General features: G+C 57.5%; 2 protein-coding genes across 4 annotated transcripts; one reads left to right on the plus strand and one right to left on the minus strand.

The window, feature by feature from the left end:
* The first annotated feature begins 135 nt into the window (after positions 1–135).
* On the plus strand, positions 136–5,257 carry TMEM216 (transmembrane protein 216). Of its 3 annotated transcripts, XM_077820899.1 has the most exons (6): positions 199–216; positions 1,359–1,676; positions 2,664–2,765; positions 3,271–3,363; positions 3,787–3,988; positions 4,559–5,257. In XM_077820899.1, the coding sequence occupies exons 2-6, from the start codon at positions 1,631–1,633 to the stop codon at positions 4,572–4,574; spliced, it is 459 nt and encodes a 152-aa protein (XP_077677025.1). In that variant the 5' UTR covers positions 199–216; positions 1,359–1,630; the 3' UTR covers positions 4,575–5,257. The 3 variants fall into 3 exon arrangements, with proteins under 3 accessions (XP_077677026.1, XP_077677025.1, XP_077677024.1); XM_077820900.1 differs by lacking the exon at positions 1,359–1,676 and having other exon boundaries at positions 136–216; XM_077820898.1 differs by lacking the exons at positions 199–216; positions 1,359–1,676 and having other exon boundaries at positions 2,119–2,765.
* A 364-nt stretch (positions 5,258–5,621) lies between these two features.
* On the minus strand, positions 5,622–12,944 carry LOC144266490 (fascin-like). The gene is made up of 7 exons (XM_077819928.1): positions 12,624–12,944; positions 10,794–11,043; positions 10,062–10,343; positions 8,090–8,208; positions 7,262–7,418; positions 6,465–6,638; positions 5,622–5,858 (listed from the first exon to the last, which is right to left on the minus strand). Exons 1-7 carry the CDS (start codon positions 12,942–12,944, stop codon positions 5,659–5,661), a joined length of 1,503 nt encoding a protein of 500 aa, XP_077676054.1. The 3' UTR covers positions 5,622–5,658.
* Positions 12,945–16,582: the final 3,638 nt, after the last annotated feature.

A 16,582-nucleotide genomic window follows, 5' to 3' on the forward strand; every position in this document is an offset into this window, starting at 1 on the left:
CGCAGAGCCCCAGCCCGGGGTACCTGCCTCCGCCACCCAACGTAGCCCTCGCTGCTCAGGCCCGGCGGGTCCTCCCGCACCATCGAGCCGCGGGGCTGAGCCGGATGGAGCGGCGCGAGCCGCTCTGGCCCCGCACTTCCGCTTCCCCCTCCCGCGTTCCCGGAAGCGATGGCGCTGGATGGCAGTTTCCATGGAGATGGAAGATGGCGCCCAGAAGTAAGTGCGGGACTGGGGGAGGGGATCCCGGATTTCCCTCCTCCCCCCTCCAGCCCAGTGCGTGGGACACCCTCCCCAAGAGCCTTCACCGAGCACGGGGCGGCAACATCCCTGGGGGGCAATTCCGGGGGGGAGCTGTGCCACGTGACTCCTAATCCTTGCGGGAAAGACACGTGACCTCCTCCCTATCCCCACCTTCGGGGGCGCACGTCCCCCTGCCCCACCTTCTACATGGGGTGCCACGTGACCCCCCACTTCCCTGACCACCCTGGGGCTGCCACGTGACCCCGTTCTCGCGGGAAGGGTCCTTGACCTTCCCCTCCACGGGGGGGGGGGGACACGTCCCTTCCCCCACTCCATCCCAGGGGGGCCACCTGCCCCCCTTCCCCCACCCCATGGACGGAACTGTGCCCCCCCCAGCCCTGTTTCCCCCTGATTGCCTCCAAGCCTATCTCCCCAGGTGGTGATGGAGAGGGTGTCCCTGCCCAATCGCCCCCTCCTGGACCTTCAGGAGCTGGCTTAAAAACAAAATGAGCAGATTTTATCTCTCAGGAAAGCACCGGGCACCTCCCCACCCAGATCCACTGCCCCCAGCTGGCTCAAAGGGTGCTGAAAAGCAGCTTGCCCTCAGAGCCCAGGCCTGGAAGCCTCAATGCAAAGTACAGAGCTACAGCCAGCAGGGGCTGGGATGAAAACAGTCAGGAGTCAGGCAGCGTTAGCTTTGGCACTAAGATCCATTCTCATCACAAACCTGATTACAATCGATCGGTACCTTGAAAACACCGCTTACTACAGGGTTCTGTCATCTTATAGACTTTAAGGTCCGAAGGGACCATCATGATCATCTAGTCCAGGATGGGCCAAGTTTCACACCCCGCTCCCTGGCGGAAGCTCGAGGGCCAGATTAAAACATTTGAAGGGCCTCATATGGCCTCTGGCCCGTAGTTTCCCCACCCCTGATCTAGTCTGACCCCCTGCACATTGCAGGCCACAGAACCTCACCCACCCACCCACCCACTCCTGAAATAGACCCCTAACCTCTGGCTGAGTTACTGAAGTCCTCAAATTGTGGTTTAAATACTTAAAGTCACAGAGAATCCACCCTTTACAGACATATTCCTGGGAACTTTATTTCACCCCAGTCAGAACAGAAGACAACAGCCATGGGTCTCTGGCTTGTTACTTCCAAAACATCATGTTCTGCTGCTGAAAGACCAGCCCACACAGCTGACAGCTTGTCTGCCACATCACTGCTGTTGGAGTCAGTGTTTCACTTTGGCCTGAAGCACCAAGCAACTAGGAACAGCCGGCTTGGAGAGTCTGCAAAACCAGCTCCTGCTGCTGAATTTCACTCCTTGCTGCCTGACACCCAGCTGTAAAGTGGGGCAGATGGCACCCTACTGTGCAGCTGGGCATGTGCGGGAGCTCTTTGATCTTAGCTGGACCTGCTGCCCTGCCAGGTTTTCTTTTTAAATACCACTGTCCTGTTCTCAGAAATCCTCTTCCTGCCAAGAGTGGCTCCAAGCAGAGGGAGAAAAACCAAAATATAGTGGGGAAAGCTCCTGCTTGCAGACAGAAAGTGGAGAGGCTTAGAGACCCACACTGCCTGCTTCTAGCAGAGAAGAGCTGACCACTGGAAGCTGAAGCTGGACAAATTAAAATTAGACAGTAGGCCCATGTTCCCAACAGTGAGGGGACAGACCACGGGCAAAAATGACCCAGGGAAAAGGGGGATTCACATCACCTCTCTGGAAGATGCTTTAGTCAAACACATTACTGGACTCATGCCAGAAGTGAGGTCAGCTCCAAGTGGCAGCTCACCCAGCCTCTGGGGTAACTTGGCAACCTGTGCTATACAGGAGGTCAGACTCAGTGATCCTTTCTGGCCTTAGATGCTGTGAAATCACAATAGCACCCAGCAGCCCCAGCTGAGACCAGGGCTCCATTGTGCTGCACTAATGCATTGCGAGAACCAGCCCCTGTCCCCGTGAAACAAACTAGACAAAAGCTGGGAGAAAGGAAGGATTCTTATCCTCATTTTACAGATGGGAAACTGAGGCCCAGAGAGACTCGGGGTCAGATTTTGAGGTGCCTAAAGAGGCAGGTGGGCACCTGTCTACATCTTTAGGTGCCTACATCTCTTTGTAAGTCTGTGCTTAGTGGCTTGACCAGGGTCATGCAAGGAGCCTGTTGCAGAGCTGGGAAGGGATCGAGGCCAGTACCTTGACCACCTATCCTCTGAGTCAGTCCCTTGTGTTCATCCTATCTCAGAGAGACAGACAATCCCTCATCCTACAAGGACGGGGCTCCCATGGGGAGTTAGGGGTTAATGCAGCTCAGGCCCTTCTGGCTTCCTCTGCCCCCTTTGTGGGGAAGAATGAGGGCGGCAGGCCTGCATGGGGAGCAGCACCTCGCCCATTCATGCTGTTCATCTGCCCATCCCCTAGGCCGCCAGCTCTCCTCTACACCCCTGGAAATCCTGCTCTTCCTCAATGGATGGTATTATGCCACTTACTTCCTCCTGGAGATCTTCATATTCATCTATAAAGGTGAGTTCCCTCCGCTGCCATTCCAGCCTCCATTTCAGATCACTAGGGCTGCCCGCTGTGCTGTGCCATCAAGTGCCACTTGACTGAGGGCAAGGCAGGCAGGACAAGTCCAGTGGAGTGCCAGCTGACTTATTCTACCCAAGACCCTCATGCCTCTCAGCCCATGCATGCGTTTCAGCCACTCCCAGCCCGTTGTAGGGCTGCGTCTGGTGGGAGGAGGAGTAAGAGGAAGCCATTAGCATTTGGCTCTGATGCTGAGCAAGGGCCAGGACCTGTTAGATGAGCCTCTCTCTGCATTGCATTTCTGTGGTCCTGCTGGCACCTCTCTGGGGCTCTCCACCAGACTTGCTGTCCCTGGAGGAAGGCCTTCAGGTTGAGAACAACTAGCTGTTCACGGCCATCTCCTCTTCCTTAGGAGCCTGTCCTGGGTGAGAGACAGTGACATGCCAGAAAGTGGGTTTGGGGGCCTTGCACTCCTCCTGAAACAGGTGACTTGTGTTCACAGGGCTGCTATTACCATACCCCTCTGCCAACCTGGCCCTGGATCTTGTCATGCTCTTCCTCTACCTCGGCATTGAAGTCACTCGGATATTTTTTGGTGAGTGCCTAAGATTAACAGCCAATTCTGAAACAACAGGGCAAGCAGTCCCTTGCGGGCAAACACCTCTGAGAGGGCTGGACTGGTGCCTGATTTCACTGGGCCGCCAAGCAGCCAGCACATGACTGACTTTTGCTCACTCAGCTTGGAGATGGATCAGTGCCTTGAGCTGAAGAGCTCTTTGCCTGAGCCATCCAGGTCCCTGGACCGGGGCCAGATTGGAGCCAGAGCCCTAGAGAGGAAAGGCTCCATGTCCCATTCCCTGCCCTTGGGCTGGATTGGAGCCTGTGTCCTAGAGGGGATAGGCTCCATATCCCAATCCCCCAGCAGTCTGTCCCCACAGTCGTGCCCCTCCAGGAAGCTGCATGCGTGACTGGCTGCAGGGTAGGGATCAGTTGCCTTACTAATTGTGCCACATGGCAGGCTCCAAGGGGAACCTGTGCCAGCGGAAGGTGCCGCTCTCCATCAGCCTGGCCTTGACATTCCCAGCGGCAGTGATGGCGGCCTATTACCTGCTGCTGCAGACCTACGCCCTGCGGCTGGAGGCCATTCTCAATGCCATCCTGCTGCTCTTCTACGCCGTCGAGCTGCTCCTGGGCATCCTCACCCTGGCCTCCTTCTCCAGGTACCCAACCCCCGCCCCTTCCTGCCCTGAGAAGCAGCAACACTGGATGCAGTGGGAGACTGAGCAGGTGTGGGCAGGGTCTGGAGGGGTAACATGGGGCAGGGGAGGAGCTGGGATGGGGAGGGAGACAGGATCCAAGGGGTGAAAAAGCACTGGGACAGGGGGAGACTGGACCATTTCTGGGCTAGTGGAAGTGTGGGAATAACTAGGTAATGGGCAAAGAGGGAGGCTGTGGTGGAAAAAGGGTGAGGGAGGGAAAGTGGGGAGAGAAAACGCTGATGATACAAACAGGAAAGGCTGGGCAAGCGGCTCATGCACATGCCTGGGGATCAGGACTCCTGGGTGCCATTCCTGACTGCCCTCCTCGGTTTCCTCATCTGCACTCCTCTCCTCTGATTGGCTGCCTCTCCCCACTACGAGGACAGATTCATGGGAGGGTGGGGAAGCAGTTGGGGTGACAGGGTTGCCCAGGGATGTGAGGGAAGCTCCCCCCAGCCAGAGCCCTGTGCAGGGTGGGGTTGGAGAGGCTGCTATTGACGGCCAGGCTCTCTCCTGTTTATCTCCCTCTAGGGTGGACTCGTACTAAGGCTCCATCCAGGCTGTTCTGGGCCAGACAAAGCTACGCATTGCCCCAGTGCCTGGGACCGAGGCCACGCATTCCCTCCCTCCACAGCTGGTCTGATGGCAGCGTCCCAGCCCCTTGGAGCAGAGCTAGACCCAGCCACAGCCTCATTCCACATCAGCCCCTCCTGGGCAGGAAGCCACCGCTGGTGTGCCCAGTGACTTGGAGAGAGACTGTAACTCGCATCCCAGACCTGTCGCCTCATGAAGCAGCCATTCCATGTGCCCAGGCATCACTCACCCGCTGCAGGCACCGCCCTCCCCCACCTGCCAGGCATTGGGGGGGAAAGGGGGCGAAGAGGCTGCTGGGAGCTGTCATGGATCCCATTCTGGCCCCTACAGCCAGGGCTTAGAGTTTGTTCGAGCCCACGCACACAAGGCCAGGTGGCCCCTGGCCCAGACCACACCCCCAGGGATCATGCCTGCACCTGCTGTGTCCTCCCATTTCAGCATGGGGGCGGAGGGGCAGACACCCAGGGCCCCCCGTAAGTATTAATAAGCTCCTGCCTGTCGCATGTGTGCAGTGACCGATGGGGAGGTGCTTACGCCCACTCCCCCAGATTCAGTGTTGTTTGCAGTGACTCGTGGCACTTTTTCCCCTCCTCTCGCACCCTCCGAATCAATACTATTTTCCAATAAATATTTATTTTTCTGCTACTGCTGCTGCCTGGAGCCTTTTCATTAGAGTAGGGCTTCCCCCAGGGGGCAGCAAGAAGTCACCTCCCTCCCTGGTCCACTAGAGGGCAGCAACAGCCACCTGCTCCCACTTCAGAGCATATGAATGCTCTCTGCTCTGGCTTGGAGAAGCCCCATTAACTCGCCTCCCTCCCCATGGGCCACATCTCCTCCCAACAGCCGGCTCCAGGTGGCAGGCCAGGCCCATGCCAGCCTGCACTGTTTGCCCCAGCCCAGCCAGTTAGCAGGAGGGATACTGATAGTGAGGAGAGATGGGCAATGACTGGGTGGCAGCAAGAGGGGAGGGGTCCCAGCAATAGGCTGGCAACGGCTGAGACAGTGGAAGAGAAGTTTATTTCAGGGGCTAGCAACCCTCAGTAGCGGAAGGGTGTGGCAGAGGCTGCGTCTGAGGCCCCTGCCCACAGACGGCCCCCCGCCTCCACCACCAGGTACTTCTTGTTGGGAGCCTTGAGCACGAGGCAGCTGGAGGAGACGAACTGGAGGGAGAAGTTGCTGGGGTGGTCTTCACTCGCCATGACCAGCCCGTCCTTGTCCAGGCTCCAGTACTTGTTGGCTGCAGGCAAAAGGGGGCAGTTAGGGCCAGGTGACATGAGGATCATGGCGGAGGGGGTAGCCAGCGTGAAAGGCACACTTGGGTGCATGTTAACCTAGGGAGGCTTCCGCAGGATGTTACGGGTGGAATCACTCCAGGAGATGCACACCAGAACCTTGCTGCAGAGCGGACACTAGCTGGGGCCAGCATGGACTCTGCTCCTCGAAGGATTATGGGAGAGGCAGGGGGCGCTTCCCCCTTTCCTCTGGAGTGTTGGCTACTGCACCAGATGGGAAGGGGAGGAGCTGGGGGCCTTCAGCAATTCATTGACTGTGTCCCCATGACGGAGGAGGGCATTTCCAGCCTGGGCAGGGGTACCCTGGGCAACCCCACTTCCTAAGACATGGCCAGGGGCCCCTTCTCCCCCCTCCAGTGGGGATCCCCTAGCACCCCCATCCCCAGGGATACCCCAGTGCCTGCACATCCTCATCACCCTGCACCCCCACAGTCCAGCCCCTGGCATGGATACCCTGGTACCCCCCCATGCCTAGTACTCCCCAGCCCATTGTATCCCCAGCCTCCTGGCGTCTCCACGCCCAAGCCCCTGGCAGGAACCCCATGCCGCACCGACTCTGAAGTGGCAGAAGCCGTCCTCGCTGAGCGTCAGGGTGCTGGCGTCGTAGGCTGGCCGGTTCCCGTCCAGGCGCTGCGTCCCGGGGAACAGCCCCACGAAGCCAGCCTCGCTCTGCAGGATCAGCAGGGGCCGGTTCACCAGCAGCAGCAGGAACTCCTCCTTCTTGCCTGAGGGCACAGATCCCAGCAGGCTGCGTTAGCTCCAGCTGGCCCCACATGGGGCTCGGGATGGAGGCTACCGGCCCTGCAGAGGTGCTGTGCGGAGGCAGAAAGGGCCAAAGCTCAGTCAAGTCAGGTCAGGAGGGGCTGCTGCTGAGAACCATCCCTTTGGTATATGGGGGGGGATAGGGGGAATGGGGGTAGGTGACGCTTCAGAGTAGGGCCCTGGACCCTCCTTCTGTCCCACCCCTCCAGGGCAGGGATCGAGCGGAGAAACCAAAGCTTCTGTGTACCCAAAATCACCATTGCTGCTGGAGAGCAAGCCCTGGAAATGGACACTCTCCTTGCAGGGCAGGCTTGGACCCTGCTCCAGGACCCTGCTCCAAGGCCAGGGCAAACCCTGGCTGCAGCCAAGGGGGGCAGTTAGCCCAGTTTCCACCTCCCCAGATCACTGGCACTGAGATACCCTGACCTCATGTCACGTGAGTCCCAGAACAGCCACTGCATGGGAGGGATTTATCAGCACCGCCGCGGGGCTGGATGGGAAGCGTGGGGCAGTGAGGAGAAAGGGCCTCTATCGCATTGCCAACCCCCGTCCCTGATTAGGGGTATCGGCTGCACCCTGCCCCTACCTGCTGCCTCGGGCACCAGCAGCAGCTGCCCGTTGGGCCTGGTGGCCACTTGTCTGCCGTCAGCCATTCGCAGCGTCACCCTCTGCTCCTGGTACTGGAGTGAGAACCAGACCCCCTTGTCGTGGGTGCTGGTGCTGACCACAGAGTCGTTGGGGCCCTGCAAGGAGGCAGCATTACAGGGCAGGGCGGGTGCTCAGCTCTCACGCTCCTCCTTTGGGGGGATCAGGAGCTGCTCCAGCTCCCAGCGGGAGTCTGGCCACAGGCCCAGTCCTTGGAGTAGGGTGACCAGATGTCCTGATTTTTGGGTCTTTTTCTTATATAAGCTCCTATTACCCCCCACCCCCGTCCCGATTTTTCATATTTGCTGTCTGTCACCCTACCCTGGAGCCATGTTCCCCTGTCACCATCTGACGCCCCGCTAGGAGAGGGGCAAACATAGCTCTGGGGCAGGGCTAAGGAGGGCACCAGCTGGGCACAGGGCTGGGCAGAGGAGGGACAGAGGGACCAAGATTCAAAGCCCTCCTGCCCAGACCCCTAAGGAAGGGGGTTTAACCCCTAACCTGCTGACACCCTCTCAATTGGCCACTCCTGGAATGGGGCACACTCTAGCAGTTGGGATTGGATAGCAGGGCAGGGGAGAGCCAGGGCCAGCCTGCCCTGTGCTGGCAGTTGCCTACATCCCTCAGTCCCAGGGATGTGTTCACCCCTGCTGGTGGATCGCAGAGCTGCACCGTGGCAGGCAACGCGCTGCAGGACAAAGTCGGTGGTTCTGTCGATCTCCCCCCATTGGGGGATCTGTGCCAATCCCCTGGCTCCGGCCACACTCACCACGGCGAGGTAGGTGCCGGAGGAGCTGCGAAAGCAGGCCTGCTTGGTGACATCATTCAGCAGCAGCTGGAAAATCTCCGTGTTGCCAACGGACATGGCGTTGGCATAGATGTCAGCCCCTGTGGGCAGCAAGAGATGCATGGTAACAGGACGGGCAGCATGGTGCCAGCCCGGAGAGTCAATAACGCCCTCCCCCATGGCCCAGAAGGGCTAGTATGTGTATTGCTGCTGCCCTCTGCTGGCTGCAGCCGGACCTACTCCAGTCACGGCAACTTCCATTCCCCACAGCACATGGGGATATGTTGGCTCTGTGAAGAGATCCCAAGGGCTAACTGGCAGACTGTGGCTGCCCACATAATGCAGAGCCCCGTTTAAAATATGAATGGAGGGTAATTAACAAAGGGACACCTGCCTGAGGCTACAGGCAGACAGCCTGAAACAACAGCTAGGAAAGGAGGTGCCAGCATATCCGACAGCTAGACGGACTGTTAACCACAAAACTTACTGACTATCTGTCAATGCCAAACCCCATGGGCCCGTGTTCAACATGTGGGGGCAGCCCGGTGTACAATGCTTTACACAAAAGAAACAACACAATGCAGATTTCTGTATTCACTGGGTACAATATTGCAAATGACTTGCATCTTTGTCAGAGACCACCGATTTAGCTGCAGAATTCAGATCACTCCGTAGTGTAATACAGATAACAATAGGGGCCGAACCAATGTCATAAATATAAAGGGAAGGGTAAACACCTTTAAATCCCTCCTGGCCAGAGGAAAAACCCTTTCACCTGTAAAGGGTTAAGAAGCTAAGATAACCTCGCTGGCACCTGACCACAATGACCAATGAGGAGACAAGATACTTTCAAAGCTAGGGGCAGGTGGGGGGGTGGAGAAAGGGTTCTCTCTGTCTGTGTTGTCTTTTGCTGGGACCAGAGCAGGAATGCAGGTCAGAACTCCTGTAAAGGGTCAATAAGCAATCTAGTTAGATATGCGTTAGATTCTGTTTTGTTTAAATGGCTGATAAAATAAGCTGTGCTGAATGGAATGTATATTCCTGTTTTTGTGTCTTTTTGTAACTTAAGGTTTAGCCTAGAGGGATTCTCTATGTTTTGAATCTGATTACCCTGTAAGGTATTTACCATCCTGATTTTACAGAGGTGATTCTTTTACTTTTTCTTTAATTAAAATTCTTCTTTTAAGAACCTGATTGCTTTTGCATTGTTCTTAAGATCCAAGGGTTTGGGTCTGTGTTCACCTATGCAAATCGGTGAGGATTTTTATCAAGCTTTCCCCAAGAAAGGGGGTGTAGGGCTTGGGGGGATTTTGGGGGAAAGACGTTTCCAAGTGGGCACTTTCCCTGTTATTTTTGTTAGACGCTTGGTGGTGGCAGCAATAAGGTCCAGGGACAAAAGGCAAAATAGTTTGTACCTTGGGGAAGTTTTAATCTAAGCTGGTAAAAATAAGCTTAGGGGTTTTTTCATGCAGGTCCCCACATCTGTACGCTGGAGTTCAGAGTGGGGAACGAACCTTGACAACAGATAACAATAGGGGCCTGAACCAAGATCAGGCCCCATTGTGCTAGGGGCTGTACAGACACAGTCACAGTCCCTGCCCTGCAGATCTGACTGTTTCACTACACAAACGGAGGACAAAGGAAGGAACATTATCTCCATTTTGCAAATAGGGAACAAAGGCCTAGAGAGACGCAGTGACTTGAGCTAGGTCCCACAGGGAGCCAGGAAATGAACCCAGATCTAGTCCCAGTCCAGTGCTGCAACTACTAGGCTTTCTATGTGCCGCATGCCCCAGAGTACATGGAGTCTGGCTGCCAGGTCCTCTCCTGCTGCAGCATGTGCTGCCCGTCCGGAGAGCAGCCCAGAGCGGGGGCGGGTCTGGAGTGGCAATAGCAGCAGGGCAGGTGGTGCCATCTGGGTGCAGCACTGGGTTCCCCATCCTGCCCCACTCACCCGGCCTGCAGCAGACAAAGTGGCCCCCGGTGAAGGTGCGCAGCGAGACCTGTGCAGCGCTGGGCTCCAGAGCAAAGAACTCGTCGCGCCCTGGCTTGTCCGTCTTGAAGGTCTTGACGGTGTTCTCCCTCCCGGTCAGGTACCTGCCATCTGCGTCCCGCAGGGCCAGCAGGCCACCCCGCAGCTCCAGGGAGTAAAGTGTTTGAGGGGACAGCTCGGCCTGTAGTGAGCCGTCGGCAGCCAGCAGGCTCCCAGCCCCGCTCCACAGCCCATACTTCCTCTCTAGAGACAGGGCAGGAAGGCAACATTAGAGAAAGAGTCACCCCGGCACTGGGGCACCATGGCCCAGTGCCGCTGGGCTAACAGCTCTCCCAGCTGTATGGTATCCGAGCCACTGGCAATCCCAGTGATGCTGTGGGGCACATGCAACAGGCCAGCATGCACCCCACCTCATCTACACCTACATTCCCCATCCCACCCCAGTACCCTGGCTTCCCACATCCTTCCTTGCACCCTCAGATCCTTACCCACCCACCACAGCGCCCAATGCCCCACTCCCCTGCTCACATCTTCCCCCTCCTCTGTGATCTGCTCCCACATGGCACCCACCCCACACCCAACACCTTCCCCCCCCACCTGCTCCCTATCCCCCTTACTCTCCAGTACCTGCCCTCAGCTCCCCCACCCCAGCAGGGCAGAGCGCCCCGGAGGCAGCAAGGAGGGGCTGCCCACCTTTGAGGTCGAAGTGGAGGGTGATGACGGCCTCGGGCCCCCAGGGCAGATCGCGGTCGCAGGGCATGTGCCCGCTCTGCTGGTCACAGCGCATGTAGCGCTGCTTGCCGAGGTTCAGCATGTGCCCGTTGGGGTGCTGGGCCAGGTGCAGGCTCCACTTCTCGCCCTCACTCACCGTCTGGGCAAAGCAGGTGACGTTGTCCTCGGCCCCACCCAGGTAGCGCTGGGAGAGCTCGCACTGCAGGGACACCTGCCGGGAGGGGCAGCCAGTCAGTGCCAGGGTGGGGGCGGGCACAGGCGGCTCTTCCCTGTGGGCAGGGCACACGCCCAAGCAAGGAGGGGCCGGTGCCAGCATGCCTCAGGGGGCAGAGCTGGCTCCTCCTGTGCAGCCCCCAGCACAGCAATCCAGGGCCCCGGTGTGCATGTGGGAGCCTGGCAGGAGCCAGAGGGAAACCTGGGTGTGTCGGCACATGGAGGAGAGAAGCCACCATTGCCACATGAGCCACGCTCAGGAGCCAGAGGGGCCGGGCCAGCTGGAAGAGGGCCCAGGAGAGGGGTACGTAGACCTCTCCCACCTGGGCTGCAGTGGGACCAGGGAGCTGTGGGATTCCCCCATTTCCTTGGTAAAGTGAAGGTGGGAAATCCTCAGGGCCCCTATGTCTGAGGAGGGGATGTCTGGGCCGTAGAGCACAGCAGCGCCCCCAGCTGGGTCCCTCTGTCGGTGCTGACACGTGAGCTTTGACGGCTCGTCGTCTGCCTGCTCTTCAGCCCCTGGCTCCGCCCGACCCATGGGCAGGACCCTCTTGACCCCAGGACCCCTGAGCCATCGTTGTCCCTGGCTCTGCTTCAGCCCACATCCAAAGCGACTCAGTCAGTCCCAGCTCAGGAGCTCCACCCCCCTCCCCGCCCCCCGCCAGCCTCGTGGCTTGTTCCGAGGCTCCCAGCCACGGCATCTGAGACGTGGGCGCCTGCCCCACTGGGCCACCAGGTTGAGATGTGTACCCCTTATCTGCCCCAGACCCCTCAGCAGCCAGCCCGGGGGAAGGCTTTCGGTCACTACCAGCCCCAGCCAGACTCCAGCCACTGGCCTGGAGGCAAAAAGTTCCTCCCCCTCCCCGGAGCTTACAGTGGGCCCAGCGCCCTAAGAGCAGCCCCGAGCCGAGCGGCCCCCAGGGAGCACCCAGTCACCTCCAACCAGGGATTTACGCCATAGGGACACAGCAACTCGGCCCCCGGAAAGGGGGGATGTCTTGGGGGATGGGTGGCCCCCTGGTGGCTGCAGGGTAGAGGATCTGAGCAGGCACAGGACAAACTTCCTTCCCAACTCACTAATGGTGGGGGGGGACTGGGATGACCCCACCCCTCCTGTGCTGTAGAGACCCACTACTGGTGGGCTGAGGCCATGGCCACTCTCCAATATAGGGTGGTGCCCCTAAGGCCTTGGCCAGAGCACAGAGATTGCTTGGTGGGAGAGTGAATTCTGACTTGACATCTGCACTCCCGCATGTCCCGGCTCAGTGCAAGGACCCCCACTGAGCCACGGGGAGCCCCTTGGCTTGGATGATATTTGCCAGCTGAGCCCCACCCAGCTTTGCTCCTCCCACAGCTGTCAGGTCCCCCTAGGTGGTGTGCTGGGGGATTGCCCATAGGGAGGGCAGGGAGCTGCAGGCTTTACCTTCAGATGGGCTGCAAGGTGCGGGAGCAGTTGGGGGCTCATACCTTGCCCTCCAGGTGCTGCCGCAGCAGGAGGGAGGCCCAGGCTCAATGGAGCTGGTGCCTGGGGTGGGGGGCAATGGGGAGTTCGGGGGTGCGTGTGTGGAGTTTGCACACCTTGCCATCTGGGTACTGCCGCAGCAGGAAGAGAGCACCCGGGCCCGGGCTCTCCTGGTCACAGGTGACTTTGCCGTTGGGATCGGCCGCCAGGAAGCGCTGCAGGGAGCTGAGCAGATGCACCCTCTGCCCGCTCTCCTCGGCCTGCCCGGCAGCCCCGGCTCCCTGTGAGGGCATGAAGCGCAGCATCCAGACCTGGCGGAGCCGCAGCACCGAGCCTGTGGCCACCACCTGGAAGCGGAAGGGTTCGGCGCTCAGGTAGCGGTTGGCAGCATTGATAAGGCCACAGGGCAGTGAGGGGGGTAGAGTGGAGTCAGCCATGGGGCTCTGATCTCTCCCACTCCTCCCACCTGGGCCACTTTATGCTGCTGATTGTGCTCAGACACGCCCACAACAATGGACACCAGGCAACTGGGCAGTCATTGCACAGGCCCCACCCACTCCACAGCCCCACCCACACCATGGCTCCACCCCCACATTATGAGCCCCCCCCAGGCTCCCATGGCTCCACCCCCAACTTGGACATGTCACTAACAGAGCAGCATCCACAATGGAGGGGCCATACCAGTGCTCCATCCCTACAACCTTTGGGGATGTTACACTTGCTGGTAAGGGCTTTGGCCCCAGCCCTCACAGGGACCACAGCCCAACCCCCACCCTGCAATAGGAGCAGAACCTCATCCCCTCCCCGGCCCTCCAGCTGCAGTCTTCGACTCCAACCCCAAGCACTGCTAAGTCAAGTTGGTGGCAGTTAAGGATACCCTGCCCCAGCAGGACGGAACAGGAGGCAGTGAAGCCATTGAGAATGAGAGTGCACATGCCACCCCAAGGAGAGCGTCTCACCCAGCTCCCCTCTTCCTGCAGGCTCCAGAGCATCTCTGTGACAACTGCGATTACTGGGGGGATGGAAAGCTGGGGGGCCAATAGCTGACATCAAGCTGCGGCATCTCATGGCCCCACAGAAGTGCTGGAAGAGGACAAGATTGAGCCTTGTAAGACTTTATGAGGGCCTTAAGGTACCAGCTGCAGCTGCTCAGCCCCCTGCAATCCCCAGAATGAAGTGAGCTGTAGCTCACAAAAGCTTATGCTCAAATAAATTTCTTAGTCTCTAAGGTGCCACAAGTCCTCCTTTTCTTTTTGCGGATACAGACTAACATGGCTGCTACTCTGAAACCAGAATGACCAGAGTCAGTTCAAGGCTGCCCCAGCCACTCTGGCCTGCGCTCGTAGGCAGGACTTTACTCACCAGGGTGAAAGGCAGCAGACTGAGCAGTGTGAGTACAGACTCCTGACCATGGCCTAAAGCTCCGTGCTACCACACCTGGGCTGAAGGGTGCTGGGTTAGTGGATACAGTCTGACGGTTGCTGGCATTTGAGCCATACCTGGAAAAGAGTAGCCTGAAAGGGCAGCAGCTTGCAAGATTGGGACCATGCAGGGCTGCTTTCTTAATCGCTGCCAGCAGGATGCCTCTAGGAGGCAGGCAGGCTGTTTCTCTGCAGGAGCCACCAGCCAGCCCTTGTCATCCCTGGTGGGACCCATTTCACATGTGACCTGAATGTCCCTCAGCTTCGCAGGGCCTCAGTTATTGGTCCAAACTCAAAGAAGGTATTGTACCCTGGGACCCAGCCCAGCACGCAACTGGGTGCCACTTTTTCTCAGCAGGGTGGCAGAGGATTCACATTCAGTTTCTACCTATCACTCTAGGGGGCTCTCAGTGGACTTCATATGTAGCTGGTCAATGTAGGTGCAAAATCACAGCTAGGCAGGGGACCTGACTCCTGTCATAGCATATACTTCCCTTCTTGCATCTTCCTCCCCCAAATCCTGCTGAGGGCCACAGCTCCTTCAGCATGGGGAAGGGGACCACCCCCACCAATAGAGTCATTGAGTCAGAGTTCAAGGCCAGAAGGGGCCACCAGATCATCAAGCCTGACCTGTAATCCCCAGGCCATCACCACCAGCCTAACTGGATGTGCTCCACTCTCTCCTTCCCCTCTAGCTTGGGTCTCCCTCCCTCCCCACACATACGCACACCACAACACGGTGCTTAACTAACCAAGAACCAGTTCATAACTGACACCAAGTCCCAACCCCTTGTGCAGGACTGCCAGAAGCCTGTATTTGCCAAGCGTCTTCCTTTTACAAGGAACCACCCCAGAAATGCAACTTGGAAGGGCCAATCAGGTCCCACTTAATACATCAGGATTGGTCCCAACAAGATGTCGTCTAGGAATTTGTCCCTAGTCTAGTTTTAGGTGTCTTCAGGGCTGGGGTTTCCCCCACTTCCCCTGGGAGATTGTTCTGCAGATCTCACCTCTGCGTGGTCCTCTCCATAGGGAAGTCTACAACTAGCCTGCTGCCATACCTCGCTTGAGAGCTATCTCCAGCTCCACCAACACTCCTCCAGTCCACCCCACAGCTCATGTTAGCTGCTTTTGCCAGAGAGCTGCCTCAGGGAGGGATCAGAAGAGACGTTCTTGAGGGAGAAGAGTTTCGGGGAGCCTCAAAAGGGTTTTTAGGTTACCTGGTATTTTGCATGGCCCTTCTAAATTTGATGAGGTCTCTTGCACCCATTGTAACAGCAGGGTTCCAGCCCTTGCCAAAGGCCCTGAGCAGCAGTCAGGAGAGGAGGATTTTGACTAGGACCAGGCATGGCAGAGATGTAGGAACCTGTATGCGGTTTCGAATGGCACAGGCTGCGCCTATGAACTCCACAGCAGTCACAGCCCGGGGGGGGGAGGGGGGGGGCTCTGCTCCCATCAGCTGCAACTCCATCTACAGAAAGTTCCATACATTATAAAAAGCCATTGCCAAAAACTTAATTTCCCAACCAAAAAAAAACAAAAACAACCCAGTAAGTTTGTAAAGGAACCATGCAGCTGACCTCTGGCAATGAAATCATTAAGCACTTGAAAGCCAAAGAACATGGAGATATGTTTAAAAGGTTTGAATAGCACGATTTTAGTCCAAAGAAACAAAACCCAGCTGTTCTGGGAATTCTATAAAGTACAGTCACCAACCTTAACAGTGTCCCCAACCACTATCTACTTCTCAACTATGGACCACAGACCATCACCACGCTGCAGAAAACAGCCACTACACTGCCAACCCCCATGCTGGCAGTATGAGACATTACCCCCATTACCCTACACATGATCTATCCAATATCCTGTCCTCATCCACCACAAAGAGCTCTGCCCCAGTCACCCTCCTAAAAAGACCCAAGGCGCCCCAACAATCCAGATCCAAGCCACCGCCAACCTTCCCTACATTCATCATGGACATTCAGGCCACCATCCCTTGATACAGAGGGCTAGACCATCAACAGAAGTCTGTACTACTGTAATGCGAGCACTCAACAGAGAAGACAGCTAACAGTGGGTAGGTGGCCAGGGGAGGGTAACGGAAGGCGAAGGGGACAGTTTGCGTTATTTCCAGACTCGAGCATTTAGGGTTTCATTCTAAACCTCTGACTTTCCTACTTCTGATTATTTTAACCTTAACTTAGGCCTACCCAGAATGGCGCGGTTTCCACGCACCCCTAAGCACCACGACTTTCAGATCCTCTTGGATAGCAAGGACTGACGTACAGCCTGAACCACGGTCTGTTGGAAAGCACGCAAAACTTTGCCTCTGTCCCTTTTGAAGAGTGGATCTCAAAGCATCCCACAGGCACTGATCTGACCTCCTGGGGTGGAGGCAGTATTCCTTACACTTCACAGGGCATGGGACTGACCTGCTGAGGTCAATGGTGCTGCCTACGGTCAGTGCTGGAAGGTGGTGCTTTTAAAGCACTACAGCCCTGAATGCTGTCCTGGCTGAGAGGCAGAGATCCACAACTTCCAAACAGGTGTGCCCTTAAAGGGTCAGAAACCCCTGAAATCTCCCCTACCTGGGGAGGGGATAGCCAGAGAGAAGCCATGGCCGAGCAGTTGCTTTCAGTCCCAGCCACTGCTGC

Source organism: Eretmochelys imbricata, chromosome 6 (genome assembly GCF_965152235.1).
Source record: "Eretmochelys imbricata isolate rEreImb1 chromosome 6, rEreImb1.hap1, whole genome shotgun sequence".
In the NCBI taxonomy this organism is placed as follows: Eukaryota; Metazoa; Chordata; order Testudines; family Cheloniidae; genus Eretmochelys; species Eretmochelys imbricata.